Source organism: Balaenoptera ricei, chromosome 1, assembly GCF_028023285.1.
Source record: "Balaenoptera ricei isolate mBalRic1 chromosome 1, mBalRic1.hap2, whole genome shotgun sequence".
In the NCBI taxonomy this organism is placed as follows: Eukaryota; Metazoa; Chordata; class Mammalia; order Artiodactyla; family Balaenopteridae; genus Balaenoptera; species Balaenoptera ricei.
Genome location: NC_082639.1, coordinates 95,077,039 through 95,098,455, shown reverse-complemented (window position 1 = coordinate 95,098,455; position 21,417 = coordinate 95,077,039). Strand labels below are relative to the sequence as shown.

The 21,417-nt window shown below is 43.2% G+C and overlaps 1 protein-coding gene across 1 annotated transcript in view; it reads left to right on the top strand.

Annotated features, from left to right (window-relative positions):
* The first annotated feature begins 900 nt into the window (after positions 1-900).
* VAV3 (vav guanine nucleotide exchange factor 3) overlaps positions 901-21,417 on the top strand; it is a 393,400-nt gene continuing 372,883 nt past the window's right edge. The window contains exon 1 of the mRNA XM_059927079.1: positions 901-1,317. Coding sequence (XP_059783062.1) covers positions 1,114-1,317 — 204 coding nt within the window. The 5' untranslated portion in view covers positions 901-1,113. The remainder of the gene's footprint in view (positions 1,318-21,417) is intronic.

Below are 21,417 nucleotides of genomic sequence, written 5' to 3'. Positions count from 1 at the left end.
GATTAATTGCGCTCAAACCCGGGCCCGTCGCCGACGCATGCGCAGTGTGGCCGCCGTGGCTCCGTGGGCGTTTCACAGGCCTATTCCTCTCCGGCAGGTTTTTGTGCTGTCAGCTGAAGGGCTAGGACTGCGACGCCGAACAGTTCCGAGCCTGAGAGGGCAGAAGGAAACCATCTCTAAGTGAAAAACACATCGCGTCGAAATAGGCTTGGGGTGGGGGGCGCGGAAGGGTTTCAGCAGGCGTCTCCACACACTGACTTTAAGGTGCCAAAACATCTTTACGAGCAACTAACTTGGAGGAACAGGAACTATCTGTGGGAAGAGAATTTAGAGGGTGGAAAGGGGTGAGGGAGTAAGGATCTCTAACTTTCAGCGTTGCGTTCTCAACATGCCCTTTGCCTTTTTTTTTTTTTTTTTTTTCTTTCCATTTCTCTGGGGATTCCGGATGCCCCAATTAATCCTTGGCTCCTCTCGTACCCTTTAAAAACTGCCTTGCCGTTTAGGAGGTCGTAACAGGAGCCCCCACCGGATTACATTGTTCAGACGCACTCTCCCCAAACCGGGAAGGCGTCCGGAGAGAAGCTCCCCGGACGCCTGGGGCTGGGTGAGCTCCGCCAACCTGAGGGCTCGTGGTAGGCGGGGGCCCTGGGATCCCCTTGGCCGCCACCGCCCCTCTCCTCTCCCCTCCCCTTCCCCGCCCGGGCCGCCGACCCCAGGCCAGGGCGGCGCGCGCTCTCCCACCCGCGCCTCTGGGGACTCGCAGACGGCAGCGAGACTGGCCGGCGCGCTGGGCATGCTCAGTCGCCCGGCGCCGGGCTCGCGAGTCGGAAGCCTGTGCTCGGTCGCCGCCGCCGAGCCGGCCGGGGCGCACGAAGAGCGCGCGGGACTCGCTGCAGCGGCGGGCGGGCGGCGGCGGACCCGGGCCGAGACCGGAACCAAGCCCCACGCGAGGCCCCCCATCCGCCTGCCGCGGCTCCTGCCCCCTCGCACAGTCGTACACTCGCAGGGAAGGGGCCGACCGCGGCTGGCGTCGGGGAGGCGGAGGAACCGCGGCGGCCGCCGCTGCATCCTCGTCGCCGGCCCCGGCCCGGCAGCGTCCCGGAGCCGTCGGGCATGGAGCCGTGGAAGCAGTGCGCGCTGTGGCTCATCCACTGCAAGGTGCTGCCCGCCAACCACCGGGTGACCTGGGACTCGGCGCAGGTGTTCGACCTGGCTCAGACCCTCCGCGATGGAGTCCTGCTCTGCCAGCTGCTCAACAACCTCCGCGCGCACTCCATCAACCTGAAGGAGATTAACCTGAGGCCGCAGATGTCCCAGGTAAGGAGGCCGGCGCGGGCGCCTCCGCCTCCAGCCGGCATCTCCCATTAAATCAGCCGGCTAATTTCTTTGTGTAAATGCAGACATCTAGGTGCGTTCGGTTTCACCCTGCCTCGCAGCCTTCTGCTTTGCGGACCACTTCAGCTTCTTGTACCTTGGCTTGAGATGGTTTAGCTCTTTAGCTGAAGGCTAGAGCCCTGCGTCCTGAGACGGTATGAGGATTTCGTAAGGGCTTTCTGTGAGGCGGGAACAAGCTGTCTTAGGGTGCCCTGCACCTACCTGTGTGTGTGTGTGTGTGTGTGTGCGCGTGTGTGTGGCGGGAGGCAACGAAAGGAATTTGATCCAGCTCTTTTATAGTAACGATGGAGAGGCATGAAAGGAGCTGATGGGGGTAATTTTGCCTTTAGTCTGTTCTTTTGCTTTGCGTTTCGTCCCCATGTTTTCTTGAAAGCGGAACCATGACATATAAAGAGGACTCTAGGAAGTGGAGGGCGTTCCGGTACCGTTATCTGTACAGGAATGAAACTGGCCAAAGGGCGGAAAAGGGATCACAGCAAGGCGTCTGCCCCGAAAGCCCCCGGAGCTTGTGGCCAGCTGGCAAGCTACATGGTTGGGTTTATAGCTAGTCTTAAGCCATGTGAGAAGGAGCAAGTCCAGTCTGTCCCAGCAGCGACAGGAAACGAGAAGTTTCGCTCCAGATTCCGCTTTCCTTCATTCAGTGGTTGCTCAGGTGGTGTGGTGCACTCTTGGCTCCTGTGGCTGGAGCCTTTCCTGGAGGTGCCTCTTTGAGGGGTAAAAAAATGCAACTCCGGAAGGCTGTGTGCACCCTAGAGTAAACTCAAAAGTCACAACTCAGTGGAATGGTAGTTTCTTGGTACCGTCAGAAAGTTTGCATGCAGAAAGCTGTTAAACACAAGTCAATACATCTGTTTTCTCTTTCAGAATGTAAAAAACCACTTTCAACTTAAAAGGGAGAGGAAAGAGTCCCTTCCATGACACACTTTACCACTAATCCTGAATGATACAGAGCCTCAGCTATTTAGCAACCAGAACAGTGCCTTTTACAACGGAACTGACTTTATATAACGAATAATTATGTTTCTAAAGTTAGGGCACACACATTCCTCTCTTCTTGATGTCAGCGTCTCATCAGGGCCCCTCTGAACCTCAAATTCTGCATCCCTTGTCTGTCTACCTTCAACCTGCTGGTTAGTGGTCCCCAAGAAAGAACAGGCTTGTAAGTGGTGAGAGCCATATGGTTTTAGAAGTGAGAAAATTTATTTTGTACTCTCCCATGAGCCTGGGTGGTGACTGCTGACTCTACGGACCACTTAAGTGTTGTCCCAATTCAGGATATCCTGCCCAAGGGTTTAACAGACATTTCCATTAAGCTGGGAGTTGCTGCTCTCAACAGAGTTCTGTAGGAAGCTGCAGGTGATTATCCAGTCTGCAGATTCCCATTTTCCATCTGGCCTATGGCCTCAGGATGCCTTGGCCCACCAGCAGGGAGTAGAGTACTTTGCTCATGTCCTGAAACTTCAGTTGCCCGGAACCCCTAGGGGCTGTTCAGTAAGTTGTTCTCAATAATGAAGTATTCTGGACAGCTGAGGATCTCCCTATTTCAACCTTCTAACCTTTACTTGAATTGTAACAATGGATGAAATTTTTTTCAAATTTTTTTTTTTGCTCTTTCTTCTCCTTGTAGAATATAGTAGATGTAACTTAATCTTTTTGATGACAAAGGATTGTCATTAAAAGCGTCATTAATGAAAATTGAGCACATATGCTGCTCTAAGAACTCTATTCCCTACTGGGAGTACCACAATGAACACCTCAGGATCCTTGCCCTAAAGGAATTATTACACTGTTCTATCATATAAGCCATCAGGTTATAATGAACTAAACAGCTGAATGACCTTCCTTAGGCTGTTGTGCTTTTTGGGTTCTTAACCCTGAGCTTTCTGGTTCCAAATTCAGTGCAGTAATTTTCTGTGAGTGCGGGCTTCTCCCAAAAGTGAACCGTGGAAAGTTAGTACCTGAATATGGTGATGTCTCTTTTTGTTGCCTTCTTGATTCTTGGCCACATTGCAGAGAGATAAGGTTTCTGAACAGCTGAGTGCTGGACAGGTGAGCTTGTATTATAGAGGTTGTCCTTAAATCCTTAAATGAGACTTAGTGCATGTTTTGGTTAAATAATTCATTGATGTATTTAACATGCCTACAGTGACCAGCAGATACTATGCACTTAATAGGTGTTCACTATTAGCAAAATTACTTAAAACATTTTTTTCTCCTATTGTCACATTAAGAGTAATAGGTTACAATCAAAGTTTTAAAACAGTTGCAAGGTCTACAAGTTCCTTTGGGCTGACATCTCTATTTCTGCCTCTAACTACTCATATCTTTCTTGGTGAAGGTTCTGGCTGCTTCTGGTTATAAGGCTTCTGTGCCATCAGCTCTATCCATACTATGTAGTGAATAACTTAATAACCCAGTGAAACCCTGAAATACGTCCCAGCAGACTTTACTCTTCTGAATTTAGAGCTGTCATTACTAGTATTTGTGGCTTGTGCCATGTCTAAGACTCATTCTGTCCATCTGGCTTAGGTTCTGTTGAAGATATTAACTTGAAATAAACTATTCCCTTATAGCACCTGATCTTCTGAGCCAGGAAAAAACTGGAGGCTCTCAATTCAGAGTTTTGTGGTTTTTGAGACTGTTATGAACAGATGTTGACACAAGAAATTTTAGCGTATCGATGTCTTGCTTATTACTTGTTTTTAAGTTTTCAGAAGGAGGCTATGAATAGCCTCTTTTAATAAGAGTGTGTATCTCCAATGAGTGGGATTTATTCCACTCTCTTTGTTAGCCTTCTGCCTTGTTTGTGTTAAAAAATAATAACCCTGCAAATAATTAAACAATTTTAGGTTTGAATCTTGGAGTCTTAAGTTAATCAATTGTCCTCCAAAAAAAATTATAAATGGGACCCCGATTCTCTTACTTAGTAATTGTTCTTTTTGGCTGTGGACATCAGCCTTTTTTTGCGTCTTGCTATGTCGGTAAGAGGACAATCTTCTTTAGTTCAAAATAGGTCCTTTTTTTTTTTTTTTACCCTGATTTAGATTTGTTTTTATTAGTTAAGGTGGTAACCATTAATCACATTTAGTTACACATTTAACATATTCCTTTTATTATAAAGAATAAAAGTTAAATAAAACCCGGATGATCCATGCAAATCCACACAATCCATGAAATCTGGTCTCTGTATATACTAGACAGATTTATTTTTCATCCAAAACAGTGTTCTAGCTAGGATACCAAGCACATACATGACTCTGGAAGAGAAGAGCCTTCCTCTGCTAGTTGTACTGGGGGTGCAACGTGGAAGACTGTGGGTTGTGGGCTTGAGGTCACTTTTGGTGGTTAAGAAGTTCTCCATAAATGCCTATAATTAACCATGGATTTATCATCAATGAAATTATCTTAATCTTACTATTTTGTAATTTTAAATTTTGCTTTATATTATGTCATAGGATGGGAATAACGCATTTGATAAATTTACTGACCACTATGTACAGTGTAGGTAAACTTCGAATTTTCTTAAAATGACTTATTCCGGTTTCAAGGGTTCCTTGAACAAATATTTGTTCCTACTATGTGCCAGGCACTGTTGTAGGCACTGGCTTGGAGCAGTAAACAAACTCAATGGAGTCCCTGCCCTAAAAGGACTTCTATTTTAGTGGGGGACAATAAATAAATAAATGGCTGTAGAATATGATGTGCTGTGAAGAGAGATGAACCTGGGTAAGGGACTAGAGGGAAATGTGATTTGATTTTATGGAAGGTAGTCAAGAAAGGCTTCTCTGAGGAGATGCCAATTGAGCAGGACCTGAAGGGAGTGAGAGAAGGCAGGAATGTGGATGTTTGGAAGAAGAAAATTCCTGGCAGAGGGAACACCACGTGCAAAGGTCCTGAGGTAATTAAATGGTGGGTAAACTGAAGGAAGAGCCAGAAGGCCAGTGGGCTGGAGGACAGTGAGTGTGGGAAGGGGTGGTAGGGATGAGGTGAGAGAGAAAATGTGGGCCAGATTTTTAGGACTTGTGGGCCATTGTAAGGACTTTCACCCTGGGTGAAATAGGAATCAAGTGACTTGACTTACCTTTTCAACAGGGTCACTCTGGCTGTTATGTTGAGAATAGACCACAGAGCAGCCAGGATGGAAGAGTCAGGCTAAGGCCATCATTCAGGCAAGTGGTGATGGCGGCTCTGACCAGAGAGTGATAGCAGGGCAGGTGGTGATAAGGAATCCAACCCTAGGTATATTTTGAAGATAAAGCCAGCCAGGGTTTATTGATGGAATCAGATGAGCAGTATGAGAAGAAGAGAGGAGCCAGGAATGAATCCAGGGTTTCTGGCCTGAGGAATTGAACTGATGGAGTTGCCATTTACTGAGATGGGGAAGATGGGAGGAAGAAGAGCTTTGGGGGTTGGGGGTAAGGAGAGGGGGAGGACAGTCTGGAGCTAGTTATGTCTGAAATGCCCAGCAGGCATCTAGATGCTGAGCAGGCAGCTGGAGAAGTTGGAGATGGAGAGGAAAAGTTTGCAGTCATCAAGGTATAGGTGGTATTTAAAATCTCGGCACTGAATGATATCACCTAGGGAGTAGTGTAAAAAGAAAAGATCAGACCCGTGAGCCATGGGGCCTGCCCATGTGTCAGGGGTAGAGAGATGGGAACCTGTAAGGAGTTGGGAGGGAATGGCCACGGGGAAGGAGAGAAGTCAGCAGAGTATGGTTCTAGCAAACCAGGTGAATAAAGTGTTTCTAGAAGGAGTGACTAGACACGTCAAATGCTGCTCTTCAAGGGAAAAAAGGATTGAAGATAGAATATTGTATTAAGCAATATGAAGTTCTTTGGTGACCTTGGCAAAAACAGACTTGGTGTGTGATGGGCAAACCCTCCACTGGAGAAGAGGGGCAAATGGGAGAGGATCTAGACCATGAGTATAGACATGTGTTAGGGGGTGATTTTGCGGTGGAGAGAGCAGATAAATGGGGTAGTGGCTAGTAGGGGAAAAGAGATCAAGAGGGTTTTCTTATCATACAGAATTTTTATTGAATACCTATTATAAGAACTCTTTTAGATTTAGACAAATTTTATCATATGGCACACTTGTATATATGTGTATGTGTGGGAAAAATATGTATGTATATAAGAAAATATAAATGAAATATATTTGATGTGTATTTTCCACGGAGCACCAAGTGTTGGTGATGCAGCATTTCTAAAAGAATTCATCACTTTTGTCCCCAGGATTTCCTTCCAAGCTCCTAACACACAGTTGGGTTTTTATTGCTGTTACTACTTCTTAAAGTTAAAGAGAGCTTTATTTCTGCTATACATAACTGTACATTGTTTTAAAACTATGATTATATGAGTTTTAGCATTAAGGTGTGCTTCCCAAATGCATGTCTGCATCCTCCCCCCTCCCCCAACCCCCGCCCCAGGTACTGCTGTGTGAAGATTACTGGGTTATACGGAAGAGAGAAAAAAGGCTGTCATTGTCCAAAAAGAGTGGTGTGCCAGTTATATTTTTAGCCAGTCAGTTCAGAAAATAATGTCATTATTTAATCTTTCTTCTCAGGAGTCAGTAACCTCTTTGCCATTTGTTGGATTATTCTCTTGGCCAGCATAAATTTAAACTTGACACTGATCAAGATCTTTTCATGTGAAGTAGCTCAGGCATCTTAAGCACTTGTTCTGTCTGCATACTTGATGGCTTAACCTGGGTTCTCGAGGAACCAGAGCCTGGGGTAAAGGATTGAAGTGCTGAAACTTTATTGGTGAGGTACAATCCCATGGTTGTCAGAGTGAACAAAATGAGCAAGTGCCTTTTTTTTTTTTTTTAAGATGGGGAAAAATTATATCATGTTTGTAATGCAGATAGGATTGATCCAGTATAGATCACCACTGATTTCCTAATTTTCAAATACAACATACTCTTTTTAGATTATTTTTCTTAAACTCACAGTGGCAATTTACATTATTGACTTTTCCTTCCGTCCTGAAACTCTTAACTCTCATCACACTATACTCTCCTGGTTCTCTTGTACCTTTTAAATATTTATTTATTTATTTATTTGGCTGTGTGGGGTCTTAGTTGCAGCACGTGGGATCTTCGTTGCGGCCTGCAGGCTCAGTAGTAGCGGCACGCTGGCTTAGTTGTCCTGTGGCCTGTGGGATCTTCATTCCCCAACCAGGGATCGAACCCGCATCCCCTGCATTGGAAGGCGGATTCTTAACCACTGGACCACCAGGAAGTCCCTCTGGTACCTTTTGTATTCCTTCTCAGCTTCCTTTGCTGGCTTCTCTTTAAACATACCTTAAGAATTTTAGAGTTTTCTCCTTCGTTGCCTTTTTTCGTATCCTCTTCCCTGTATCATCTCATGACACTGTGGCGTTACCTCCTTTTCATACCCTGATGGACCGCACGTTCATGGTGACAGCCTGTATCTGCCTGTTTTATGCCCCCACCTCTGTGGTTACAGTCACTGCTTGGATGGAGGGATGAGAATCACATGATCAGAGTTCACTGTGGAAAGTTCCCCGACAGCAGAGTGAAGGATGAATTGGATGGGGTGGAGCTGGGCATGAGAAAGACTCCTGCTGAAGTTCAGTTAGGGGAGGAGGAGGCCAGTGGATGCAAGGCCAGAGAAGGGGTGAGAGTGGAAGGATAGGGAGGAATGAGAAAGATGAGAGAGAATTAAGAGCTGTAATGCGCCAGACTTTGGGACCTCTTAGGTGCAGTACTAGTGGAAAGTATCTGGGATGAGCCTCAGGTTTGAGGCTTGGGTGACTAGGGGGATAGAGAGGAGGTACAGATGGCAAAGGGAAAGGGGCACAATCAGTTTTCGATGTTGAGTTTGAAGTTGTTACTAGTTACCTTCCGTATTCTGTTTCAAGCATCCTACTCTCTTACTAATCCTTCCTTTCTGGATTATTCTCCTAATACCTAAAATTCAACAATCTTTTGAACTGTTGGTCCCACCACCTCTTCACTGCCTTTGTGTCTTCATTTCCCTCCTACTCAGCTTAAATACCATGGTCATTATAGTTACTTCCTTAGCTTCTCTTGGTTGGTGATACTCATTTGGGTAAAATATAACCCTGGTTAAATCCAACTCTCTACTTACTCCCTGCCGGCAATTCAGCTGCTGAACCTGATGGATGGAGGAAAACCCATACCACCTGAGTGCTCTCACTTTAAATTCACGACCCTTAACCTCAGGTGGGCGCCTCAGGCAACCCAGCCATCTGAGTACATGTCTCTAGACCAGACATTCTTAAAGTATGCTCTGGGGGCTTCTGATAGTCCCTAAAATGCTTTTAGGGGTTCCCTAAGGTCGAACATTCTTTTAATAATATTATTAATACACTGTTTGCCTTTTCTCACTCTTCCTTTCCCACAAGCGTATAGTGGAGTTTTCCCAAAGCTACATGCTGCTGACCTGTGATTATGTGTTTGTGTATGTTTTAAAGATTTCTCATTTTAGAGTTCCAATATGTAAGGTGTTGATAGATATAACCCCTATAAGTAAAAGCTGCTGAGGATTCTCACTCATTTTTTTTAGGAGTGTAAAGGGGTACTGAGACCAATTTGAAAACTGCCCTAGACCGTTCAATTTCTGACTCTCCCAGATGCCTGTCTGGTACCTTTTCTTCTTGAACCTGCATCTTCATTCTCGCTCTCAACTGGTGATCTTGCTTCCTATTCCACTGAGAAAACAGACACTGTCAGAGGAGAGCTTCCTCAGACGCCCACCTTCCCGCATCTTGCCCGTAGACGATGCTTTCTGTCCTGTTCTGTGGGTGAATTATCAATGCTCCTAGCAAAGGCCAGTTCCTCCTTCACTCTATCTCTGTGCTTTCCTACATCTTCTGTTCTCTCCTGGATCTTTTTGTTCGCATGCACAGGATACATTTTCAAGGTAGAGACTTGCTGATGAGCATTGGGTATGATGGAGAGTGACTAAGGACTCCTAAAGTTTGACCTGAACTACTGGGGCAGGTCAGTCTAACCTCCTTATAACTGTTCCCATGGACCATGGGATAAAATCCAAGCTCCTTGGTAAGCACTGCAGGGACCCGTGGGCTGGTCCTGCTTCATGTCTCAAAGCTCTTTCAACTGTGTGCTCCTGACCTTTTCGTGGCTTCTCAAATGAACTATGCTGCTATTGCGTTTGCCTATTTCTCTATTTGAAGGGTCCTTTCTCATTAGTCTGAAGGAAGACTTGGTTCAAGGGCCCTTTGCAGTGAGGGCCGCCTAACTCCTTCCGCAGGTGTGGCTGATCACTTACTACTGTGTGCCACGCTGTATAGTGTACATGGGTGGAGGGCAGCATTCCTTACACTGCTTTGCAATCTTTTTCTTATCTCTCTCCCTTCCAGGCTGTGACCTGCTTGAGACTATCATAGGCTTTTTCATTTATAGACATCTCTAGAATTTGACCCAGGGAGTCATACGGAACACGCATACATAAGTAGGCATTAATGAAACTTATTGAAAATGATAACTCTTCATTTACTACCTTGTCAAACACACCTATATAAAATTTAATAAGATGTGCTAAGCACTATGTCATTAAAAACCAAAAACATCTGTTCTTTAAGTGGCATTACTAATAATAGCAGATAACATTACTCTGCTACTTACCACCTGAGTGACTTCCAGAAAGTGCCTGAACCTCTCTGTTCTTCAACTTCTTCATCTCAAAAGCAGGCGTGATAAAAGAACCTACCTCCTGGAGTGGTTGTGAGGACTAAATGAACTAATTATCCCTATGCTTGGCACATAACAAATGCTCAATAAATGTTTACTACTTTTACTACAATTATTACTACTGTTTCTGCAGAAACACTCCAGGCAGTGTGTTAACACCTTCCTTGCATTATGTCATCCAGTCATCACAACACCATGAGATGGGCACTGATATTCATCCCCGCGATACTCTCCAAGGCTAAGAGGAGTTAGTAACTTGTACTAACAAGTAGTGGTAGAGGCAAGATTAGAATTAAAACATTTATAGTGAACTGAGTTCCCATCCACAAGGCTATTGGCATATCTGAATGTGAACCGTGAGGAATTTTTCTTTTTTTTCACTCTCTTTTGCTCTCGTGGCATTCCTGTGGAGGAATGCTCTCGTTGGTTTTGTGGCTGTTGGTTATAGCACATCCGTACTAAGTTGGATATTGAGTAATAATTTTGGTTTAGGGTATTGAATGTATTAACTGGATGGTTTTATACACATTTATCACACAAATCAGTATAAAATGGGAGATAGGCTTTTGACAGGAATACAGTGGGGAAAGGAAAAAAGCAGATAGAAAAACTAAGGAAAGTTAACGAAAGGAAAGGAGAAAATGAGTGTATGCTGGTCCCTTTCAGCCTTTTAACACTGTGCCTCGTGACAGCTGGTCTCGAGCACATAGTTTAATGCCCTACTCTTGAGCAGGGTCAGGACTGCTTACATTTCCCTGGGCAACAGGAACACCATTGTTTTAAATGGCATGTTTTCAAGTGATTGTCTTTTTTTTTCTTTCATGTATTACAATCATTCTTCTTGTAAATTCACAGACATCTATTGTTAGCTGTTAATTGGAATGTTATATCCCACTCTTTTTTCCCCTGTTAACACAGACCCTGAATGGTATTAAGGACAGTCACAAATTCACATTCTGCCTTTCCCCAGTCTCAAGCATTTACAGGACAGAACCATGAAAAGCGAAGGAAGCAGCTACTTCTGAATTTCATAGAAAAACTATTTTAGAATTGTATTTTATGCTGCTATCTGAATGTGCTTTCAAAATATGTGTTGCAAGAAGTGTAGTCAGCTTTTGAGTGGTTTGCTTAACAGGAAGCCGGCAGCATATGCTGCTCACAGGGGAGTGCCCTAAAGGGTCAATTAATATGGAATATTTAATGAAACACTTGATACTCACCTTCCATGATTTTCAAAGTGCTTGTCTTAAAATAGGTCTGGAACAGCTGGCCTGAATAAACAAGCATCATGCCTCTGTGCCCACTAACGTCAGGAGCCTTTTCCTGGGGGTGTGGTTTAATGAAAAGACTTGAGGCCAGGAGTCAGGAGACCCAGGTTCTAGTCCCAGCCCTGTCTCTGACATGTGACCTTAGCAAACACCTGCTTCTCTTTGTCTCCACCTTCCATACTTAGAGCAATGATAGAAAATACTTACATATACAGCAATGTGCTAAAAAGCAGCTAAATTTTTTCCACATATTTAGATCTCACTTAGGAGGCATTACCTTTTTTTTTTTAACATCTTTATTGGAGTATAATTGCTTTACAATGTTGTGTTAGTTTCTGATGTATAACAAAGTGAATCAGCTGTACGTATACATATATTCCCATACCCTCTCCCTCTTGCGTCTCCCTCCCACCCTCCCTATCCCACCCCTCTAGGTGGTCACAAAGCACCGAGCTGATCTCCCTGTGCAATGTGGCTGCTTCCCACTAGCTATCGGTTTTACATTTGGTAGTATGTATAAGTCCACGCCACTCTCTCACTTCGTCCCAGCTTACCCTTCCCCCCCTAGGAGGCATCACCTTTCATGAGGAGAGCTTTGGGACAAGCCAGAAATGTTTAAATCCCAGCTCTAGTACTTAACTTTCCCAAGGTCACAGAATTGTTAGTTTCCTTGCTGAGTCTCAGTTTCCTCCTATAACAGGCAAGAAATAGTAAAATCTACTTTGCAGGATGTGGTGAGAATTCAATAATATATGTAAAATGCCTGGGCATAGTAGGTATTCAGCAAGATTTTATTTCCTTCCTTCTCCCCCCACCTCCTTGATCCTTATAAGAGGCAGGAAGAACAAGGTCTTATCTCTGCTCTACAGAGAAGGAAACTGAGATGTGCACTGGCTAAAGGACTTTTCTCAAGGTCACGGATAGGAAGTGGTGAAGACAGGACTTGAGTCCAATTGTCCTAATTCCAAATTCAGTGAAGTTTCCCATTCCTGCTTCCAAGCTCAGCTGATAGATGGTGAATTGCATGAGCAAATGACTGGGAACATGCTTGGAGAAAGCAAGGCCTGTTCTGCAAATGTAAAATGACATTATTATTTTGCACTAAAGTTTGCTGTATTTCAAATAGAAACATCTAAAACAATGAAACCAGATTTCAGTTATTTTAGAGTCTGATTATCTAGTTTGTGGATTATTGGATTTTTGGTAATTTCAAAGCTCTTCTGCTTTCTGTTTGGTTCTGTTTTCATGGAAATTTGTGCATATGATTGATTGATTAATCAAATTATCCATTTGTCTGCTTAATATTGGGCTTTGTAGGAGATGCTGAGGATTCAAAGGTGAATAAAACTCAGCCCCTGACCCTGTGTTGCTTTTAGGCTACACAGCATGGATTTTACCTCAGACATGCCCTTATAAAACGGGGGGATGGGAAGGGAGACTTGAGTTAGAGTGATGGGCATGGCAAATGTTTGGTAGGCGGGTGATGTTTTTTTGGATGCATTGTTAATTTGCTGATGTTCAGGGCATGGCGTTAACGTCACAGAATGGATTATGTGTGTGCCTGGCTCCTGGTATTTCTCTCCTTTCCATAGACGTTTGTCTAGTACCTCCTCTTGTGTGCAGGGCACTGAAGGCAGAAAGTTACAGTACACGGAGTTTTTGCTTTTGAGGGGTTGGGAGAAAGCAGATTTGACCCTGGAGTGAGGCTTTTGAAAGAATGAGAAAGGAAGTAAGTCACTGGATGCTACAAGGCCGGTGCAAAAGTTCACGCAGCTGGGTGAGAGAGATAAGACCCGGAAGAGGACAGACATGAGTGGTTACTAGAGAGGAAGAAGGTTTGTGAAAGAAAACTAGGTGGGGAGAGTGTGTGTGAGACGGAGGATGTACAAAGACATTCAGACTTCGGTGATGTCCCCATAGAAGGCAGTTATTCTGAGCACTGATAACGTTAGTCCTGGAGTAGGGCTGTACCGTTGGCATTTGGCCGTGAAGACGTTCAATTACATCTGCCTGGTGTGTGGCTTGGAGCATCAGAGGATGGCCTATTCTCTTGAATATCTTAAAAGCTGAGGGAGCAGAGACTACAGAGTCAGACTGCTTAATGGGCGTGTAAAGTAAAGCACAGAGAACTGGAGGCCTGCTCACTCTGCCTCTAACCTCCTGGCTTGCCACCTCTCCCTCCCTCCCTCCCTCCCTCCCACCTGTCAGAACCTTTCCTTATCCTCCCTGTGCTCTTTTTTTTTTTTTTTAATAAATTTATTTATTTTATTATTTTTATTTTTTGGCTGTGTTGGGTCTTCGTTTCTGTGCGACGGCTTTCTCTAGTTGCGGCAAGCGGAGGCCACTCTTCATCGCGGTGCGCGGGCCTCTCACTGTCGCGGCCTCTCTTGTTGCGGAGCACAGGCTCCAGACGTGCAGGCTCAGTAGTTGTGGCTCACGGGCCCAGTTGCTCCGCGGCATGTGGGATCTTCCCAGACCAGGGCTCGAACCCGTGTCCCCTGCATTGGCAGGCAGATTCTCAACCTCTACACCACCAGGGAAGCCCCCCTGTGCTCTTCTGTCGATTGACATCTCCTCCTTCCCTGGTCCTTTTGTCCTTGGCTGTACACTCCAGAGTCCTGTCTGGATCTGTGCGGTCAGCTATTCCACTTTCACCCCAAATCCCCTTCACCTTCTGTGACCTCAGATGGGCCAGCCTGGAGCACCCGTCTCCACAGGCTTTCCTGTTCTCGCGTGTGAGCTGAAGAGAGCTGTCAACGTCAGCACACCAGCCTGTTTTTACTGTCCGGCTTCACTGTAGCCTCATGCTGTTCTTCTCACCTCTTTGCCATGCCTCATGTCTTTTTGGCTTCCGCTCATTCCCTCACTCAGATGCCAACCCTCTAAAGCCACACTCCCTGAGTCCCTGACTCTCCCCGAGTCCCTGCAAGTTCACCTTGTTCTCATCATTACCACCCAGCCCTCCCGAGTTTGGACTTGGCCTCAGTCTATCTCATCCACTACCCACGATGGTGACCATTATTACTGTTATGAGAGGGAGCGACTGTTCCAAACTTTACAAGTTACACTTGTACATTTTTTGACCTTCTGACTACCAAGGGGTCTTGAAGGGAATATTTAATCAATGAAAATCCCAGAGGCAACCAGGTGTTAGGAAAACACTGATTCTGAGAAGTTCAACTCTGTGCACTAGCAGTACTTCTTTTGGTTTGTGGTCTGCAGAGCCCCGTGGTGTGCTGTAGTGAACATCCACTGACAAACCAGAAGCTCTCAAGCCATTTTCATCAGTTCCCAGCAGGTCTGAGGCTGCGTGTCCCCCCTGGCAACCGGCTCATAGTGTCTGCTTATTTTAGTAAGCCTTTTCTTTTATGGTAATGTTATCATTCAATTAGTGCAACATTCACTTAATCATATATGTGGTGCCTGACAACAAAGGAACGTGGATCTAGAACAATCCATCACTTATTGATACTCCAAAGTGTAGATTCAGCAGAAGATTATTAAATTCCCTGGCACTTGACCTGCAAATATGAGAAAGTATTTGTTGGCTAGAGAAATTTAGTTAGCTTAGTTCATAGGCAGCCACACAAGAAATGCTTGACTTCAGATTATTTATGATGACAGAGTACTTGGCAATAGAGTCTTTCATTTGCCCATAAACTGAACTTGGAGATTCAGTAGAATACAGCTATTCATCCGCAGTGAGGGGGAAGCAAGAACTGAGATTTCTGGAGCTCAGAATGAGCACCAACGTGAAAAGATCTGGGTGCTTCCAGAGACACTGTTTAAGGAAAGAATGTGACATAATTGCTGTTTATCAGTTTCATCCCAGTAGATTCTGAAACATGAAGCTGGATTCTTGAGCGTATTTATGCAGCAGCCCTGATAGTTAAACCTTACTGAGTTTTCAGTCTTTTCGAATATATAGTTATATTTAATGACCTTAGTTAAGAGAAAAGTAGTAAAATTTGGTAAAGGGTTTAATTTTTTCCCTTCAGTGTTTAATACATGATTCAGCAGTTTTAATAATACATATAAATTTATTTCTTACCTAGCTAGCACTAAGCTTTTTGGCATCCTTTCCCATTTGATAACTACCTAAAGCTCTCCTGGATTTTATATAAAATAAGCTAAGTAAAAAAGTGCTTAGAAAGACAGCACTTATTATTAAAAATAATAATAATAATAATAAAGCCCTTCTCTACAGAGAAGAGATAAAATGAATGTCTTAAACTTCACGTAAATGCAGTAAGCTAAGCTTAATTTATGTAACCATTAGAGTTCCTAGATTCTGACTTCAAGGCTGAGGACTTTTAATTTACTCCTTATTCTACTACACAGCATTGTGGGCCTTGGATACATCAGCCTGGCTTTGACTCCTAGCTCTGCCACTGACAGTCTTGGGCAACTCTGATCTTGGGTTTCCACATTTATTAAATGAGATAATGCCTATTTGCAGTGTTATACAGATTAAATTAATTGAACTAATGCATATTTTATTTGCCACTTGGAAGGTACTCATAAATGTAGGTTCCATTCCTTTTCATTAAGCCTGTTTTTTGTTTGTTTGTTTTTTGTTTTTTTAAGTTGAAGGAGATTACAGGTTACAAGTTATAATGAAAAAGAGGGAGAGCTGAAAGTTAGGTTGGCAATAGTAAAAACTATAAATCATGGCTGGACTCAAGAACTCAAAAACCATGTTAATCTTGGACTGTGGAGAATGCAGCCAAACTAATTCACATACTGCACAAGGCTCTGGAGAAGGATAGTTTTGTTTGAATCGACCATTATAGTAACTAATTTTATTGTTCAAAGAGTTATACAATTATGGAGCTGGAAAAGTCCTCAGAGATAATTCTAGCTCAGCTCCTTCATTTCAGAAATGAGCAGTCTAAGGTTCCTAATATATGCAATGATTTGCCCAAGGTTACTTGGTTTCCTGAATCATAGCACATTATTTTTCTCATAACAGAATGCTAATAATGACCCATCTCCTCAAGAGAAGTTTAAATTGTGTTATTCCTTAAAAACAAACAAACAAATTTAAAGAACTCTTTAAGAAAGATTGGAAAGTGCTTGAGTTCAGAATTTCTCATGTGAAATACTTGTTGTAAAGACCTTATTCTCTCCCATCCATCTATCTATCTACCCATCCATCCATTGGCTATAATAGTAAAGGGGAATCATTGAGAATGAGGAATATAAGATCTCAGACTTTGGAGCTCAGAATGCCCTGGGAGAATTGACAAAGCATTGAGAAATGATTAAGTAATAAAAATTGTGAAATCAAAGATCTGTTGCTTAACAGAGTAAATTCTCAGCTATCCAGAAACTTAGCCATCCAGAATCACTCAGTTCCTAAGAGAGCTTGATATTTTGCCATTTCAAACCAGACGACACAAATGTGTCCCACACTCCCAAGAATATGGATGTTCATTAATGGTGACACCAAGACATGTTATTTCTCCTAGAGTTCCATGAAATTTGGGACCATTTGTTCAACTTTATGTTCCTAGCTCATACCTGGCACAGAGTGAGTGCTCCTATGAATGGCTGTTGAGTGACTATTTAATGAATCCCTAACATTAGCCTTAATATTGTTTGGACAAGAATGCCAGATATTATTGTGTCCTTCATTTTAATCAAAGGATGCAGAAAATAGAATTCTGCCACTCGTGTTGCAGTGGAAGGCAGTGTGGTATATTGAAAAAATGTGGACTTTAGCATCGGACTGGCCTGGGTTCAAATCATACTCCACTGGCTGAGTGATTGTGGGCAAATCCCTTCATCTGCCACCATCTTAGTTTTCTTGCTTGTGAAATAGAATTCTCCCTAATCTTCACAGAGTGGTGGGAAGAGCAAGTGAACTCTGATGGCAAAATATCTAGCACAGCACTGGGACACAGTAGGCACTTAGTAATAATGGGAGGCCCTTTGTCTCCCACCCCATCTAATTTTTTCATGATATAGGGCTTTTCCCACAGTTCTTTTGGATGGATAATCTTTTGTTGGTCTTTGGCAAATTTTTCTTTTCTGTAGTATTCTATCTTTCTGCAGATGTTTTATTTAGGCCAATTGAATCTAAGTTTTAGAATATTGTAGCTTTAAAGTGATGTAATTTACATAATTTTATCTATCTGTTGGTGATCTCATATGTGACAACTGTGACACAACAAAAGAGAAAAACAACACTTTACCTGGAATTGGGAGACCTACATTCAAAATCTGGTTCTATCACTGCCTAGCTTTGTGATCTCTGAGCCTCAGTTTGCTCAATTTATCTGAACCTCCACTTTCTCTGATAACCAGGGGGTGGCATTGTATAGGGAAGAAGACACGGGCTTTAGAGTTCCGGTTTTGGATGTGCTACTAATTAGCTGTATGATCTAGGGCAGGTCTTTCGCCTCTCTGTTCCCTCAGCTGCCTGTTGAGAGCATCACCTTCCATGCTGTAAGTTGTTACGATTAGATGAGGTAATGTATGACAGGTTCCTGCCTCAGAGCTTTGCGCGTTATAAACTCATAATCAGAGAGCGGTAATAACAATTCTTCCACTAAATACAACTGTGGTTAGTATTATTAATGCCAGTTTCCCTAGGTGGGTGAGAGATTCATTAAGAGAACTTAATCATTACAGCTGAATATTTTAGAAAAGACTGAGTCATTTCTCAGGATCACATAAGAAGTGATGATGGAGTAGTATGTAGCTGTGAACATGATGACGAGTCTGCCTTCTTAATATGCTCCCTGTTTATATAATGAGTCACTTGGGTTACTTACAGTTCTTCTCTTTTATAGATAGCATGATTATAAATGCCCTTGTACAGATTATTCCCCCTCCCCTGCTTGGATTATTTCCTTCAGTTTTATTTTCCAAAGGGAAGTTTCCAGGTCAAAGGATATAAACATTTTTGCAGCTCTTGTTACATACTGACAGACAGTTTGTAGAGAAATATTTTTAATGGACAAAAAAGGGCAAATTTCCAAAGTCTTGGTTAAAAACAAGGACTCTGGTGTCATTTAGATTTGATTCATATCTCAGCTACTTATTTGCTGAATGAGTAGATTACTTAACCTTACTTAACTCTGTTTTCTCATCTGTAACCTGGGTTATAAGTAGCTAGCTCACAATAACTGTCAAGTACTTAGTTGGTGCAAGGTGTTTCGTGCTCAGCCTTCACTGTCGGTCTTAAGCCCATCTGTGCTCCTCCCCAACTCAGTCCTTTCTCACCTGGACCTCTGCCTCCTCTGAATTGGTATATACCTTATGCCAGTGTGTTCTCCCAACTGCATCTTCAATCTTAAAAACAAAACAAAACATAAATCTGATCATGTGAACCCTTTTAGCACTCTTAGAAAGCTCCTAATACTCTGAGGGTGAAATCCAAAATCCTGAATAGGGCCCTTTGTGATCTGACCCTGCCGTACTCTCCAGCCTCAATTTCCCTCTCTCTTGCTCATTCTGCAGCAGCCATGTTGGGTGTTTTTCCATTACCAGAATTTGTCACCCCGCTTTTTTTCTTCTAGACTTGAAACTTGCCATTTTGTCTTGTTTCTTGGTTTTTAAATTCTCCTTTTATGCAGCTCATCATTGGCGGAGATACTTGCTTCAGGATCGATTTTCCTGCTAGACCTAAGCCTTATGATGGCAGGGCCCACTGAGATTTTATTCACTGCTGAATTCTGAGGACCAGCACAGTGCCCAGCATGGAGAACTCAGTAAACCTTTAGGAATGTATAAATAACTAAATACATAGTAACTTATTATTAGCAATAAACACAGGAGAGAATAATTTTGGGTATAATTTGTTAAAAGCATTTGTGATTTCAAATTGCTCTGTGAAATTAAGTGTCTAGGTGTTTTCCAGGGACGTTCTAAAAACTTGAATATATCTGGTAGTTAAGATCTTGCTTGCTTTTTTCTTATATAATATTTCATGTTCATGAGGGCAAGTCTGAAGAGAAGAGGGCACATTCTTGTGTCAAGCATAGTTCAGCATCTAGCAGTCTTTCACCTTCGCCAACACTGTTCATCCAAGACCTGTAATAACATTACCTGAGCCATCGAGGCCAGGCACAGAACCGTCTTGAGCCAAACAAACAGCAGAAGGACTTGATGGCGAAGATGAGCATTCCTAAGAGATTAGATTATACTCGGTCCATTTCCTTGCACTTGAGACCTCCAACCATTTTGGCTTGCATTTCCCAGAAGTGCAAACTATTTTATATTATGCCGTTAACTTCTGCAAGTGCAAAACTGCATTTTGTTCATTCAGAAGTAGAGTTCATTCTCTGGATTTATTGAACTTGTACTATATTCACAACTCTGATTAGGCACTGAAGATGTAACAGAGTTCAAGTGATAAGAGAGGTCTATTTTGGAGGATAAGCTCTCTCCCCATCCTTTGTTTCCCCGTGGAAAAACTTCTGTTATAGTGTTAGAGTAGTACCTGCGTACATGCAGCTCAACCTCTTCTGGATCTTCTTTTTGAGACCTACTTACTTGCAAAGAGGGTGGTGGTTTTCTGGTCTATTCTCATTCATAAGGTAGGCTAAGCAGAGCAGGTTATGTCCAGGGGGAGGCATACAGTATTTTTTGGAGGGGGAGGGGAATAAGAGGAGAACCTGCATCCCTAAGCCACACTTTCCAATATATATTAGCTTTTATTAATAAAAAGTTCACATATTCATCTTATTTCTGTATCTGTTTTATCTATTGCTCATTAAGTTTCTCACTCAGTAGGAAAGGGGAACACTTATTGCTTTGCCTTTGAGGAACTGTGAGGCTTGTGATGGCCTAGCCCGCAGGCAAATGACTTCACCAGACAGCTGTTTGTGATGGGACTTTAGGCCTTAGCAAGTGTAGGATGCACTGATCCTCACTGGGCTGTTTGGGTGAGCTGAGGCACTTGTATGTACTTTGGGTTTTGCGGGTTCAGCTTGGATTTCTGTTGCAGGTGAGGCCAGGGAAGGGGTTGGATCTTTTTAGTTATTTCAGGTGGAATAGTACTTGCTGCTTTTACTGTGTTTCAGTCAAAGCTGCAGGCCAGGACTTCAAACTGCAAAAATGATAAAATTTCAAGGGTGCTGTTATGTGAGGTTCCTCCTTTGAATTGTGAGAATGAGGCTAAGGTAGGAAGTGATAAATTGGCCTCATCACATTCAGTTAATTTCATTCCAGGCCAAACAGAGGAAGGCCCTGGAGGGACTAATCGTAGGTGATTTTTTGTTGTTTATCTAAGATCTTAATAGACCACCTATCATATGACCAACCTTAACTGAGCTACCCACCCAGCTCCAGCAGACAGGAAAGCGCTATCTCTGCAGCTGGGCAGGCCCCAGAGACAGCCCTGGGGGGAGCCGAGGCACACAGTGCCTAGTGGGACAGAAGCAGTGCTCTGACACTCATAATAAGTTCCTTTGCTCTGTGAAACATGACTTAGATTTGCTCTGGATTTGTTACTTAAGTTCCCACCATTGGATCATAGAACTGTGGCTTCACCTATAGAAGAGTTGTAGATTTTCTTAAGAAGCAAATACAAAGGAAGAGGAACATCATTACTTAAGCATATGCTACATTCTTGGGTTTAGATAGACTGATGAGTCAGTGAAATTATTGCAAAGCCAAACGCTAAAACGATGATTACAAAGTCCTGTGCCTGCAACGCTCAAATTTTAGAGGTCAGGTTTTCTTAGGAAATCAAGGAGGTACTAGAGTGGTTTGAAACATATGCTTGATCTTATCAGAAAAGGAGCAATGGTAGACTGAAAGGACTAATTAAGCTAGGAGAGAGGTTCACATCTTATGGGAGAAATGAAGGGAAAGGTGAGGTCTTAAGCCAGGATAGACAGGTACAAAAAGGAAAGGAGATTCCCCCAAACAGCAACAATTAGAAAGGGTAATGGGCCTGTAGAAATGTAGGTCCATATGGGACAATTTATGAAAGATTTCCACAAAGATCCAGAAAATATTACAAAGTGCCCCTTTAAAGATTCAGCTAGAATCTGAAGTAGAAACAGCTGGAAACTAGATTTTCATAGCTCAGAGCTGGGTG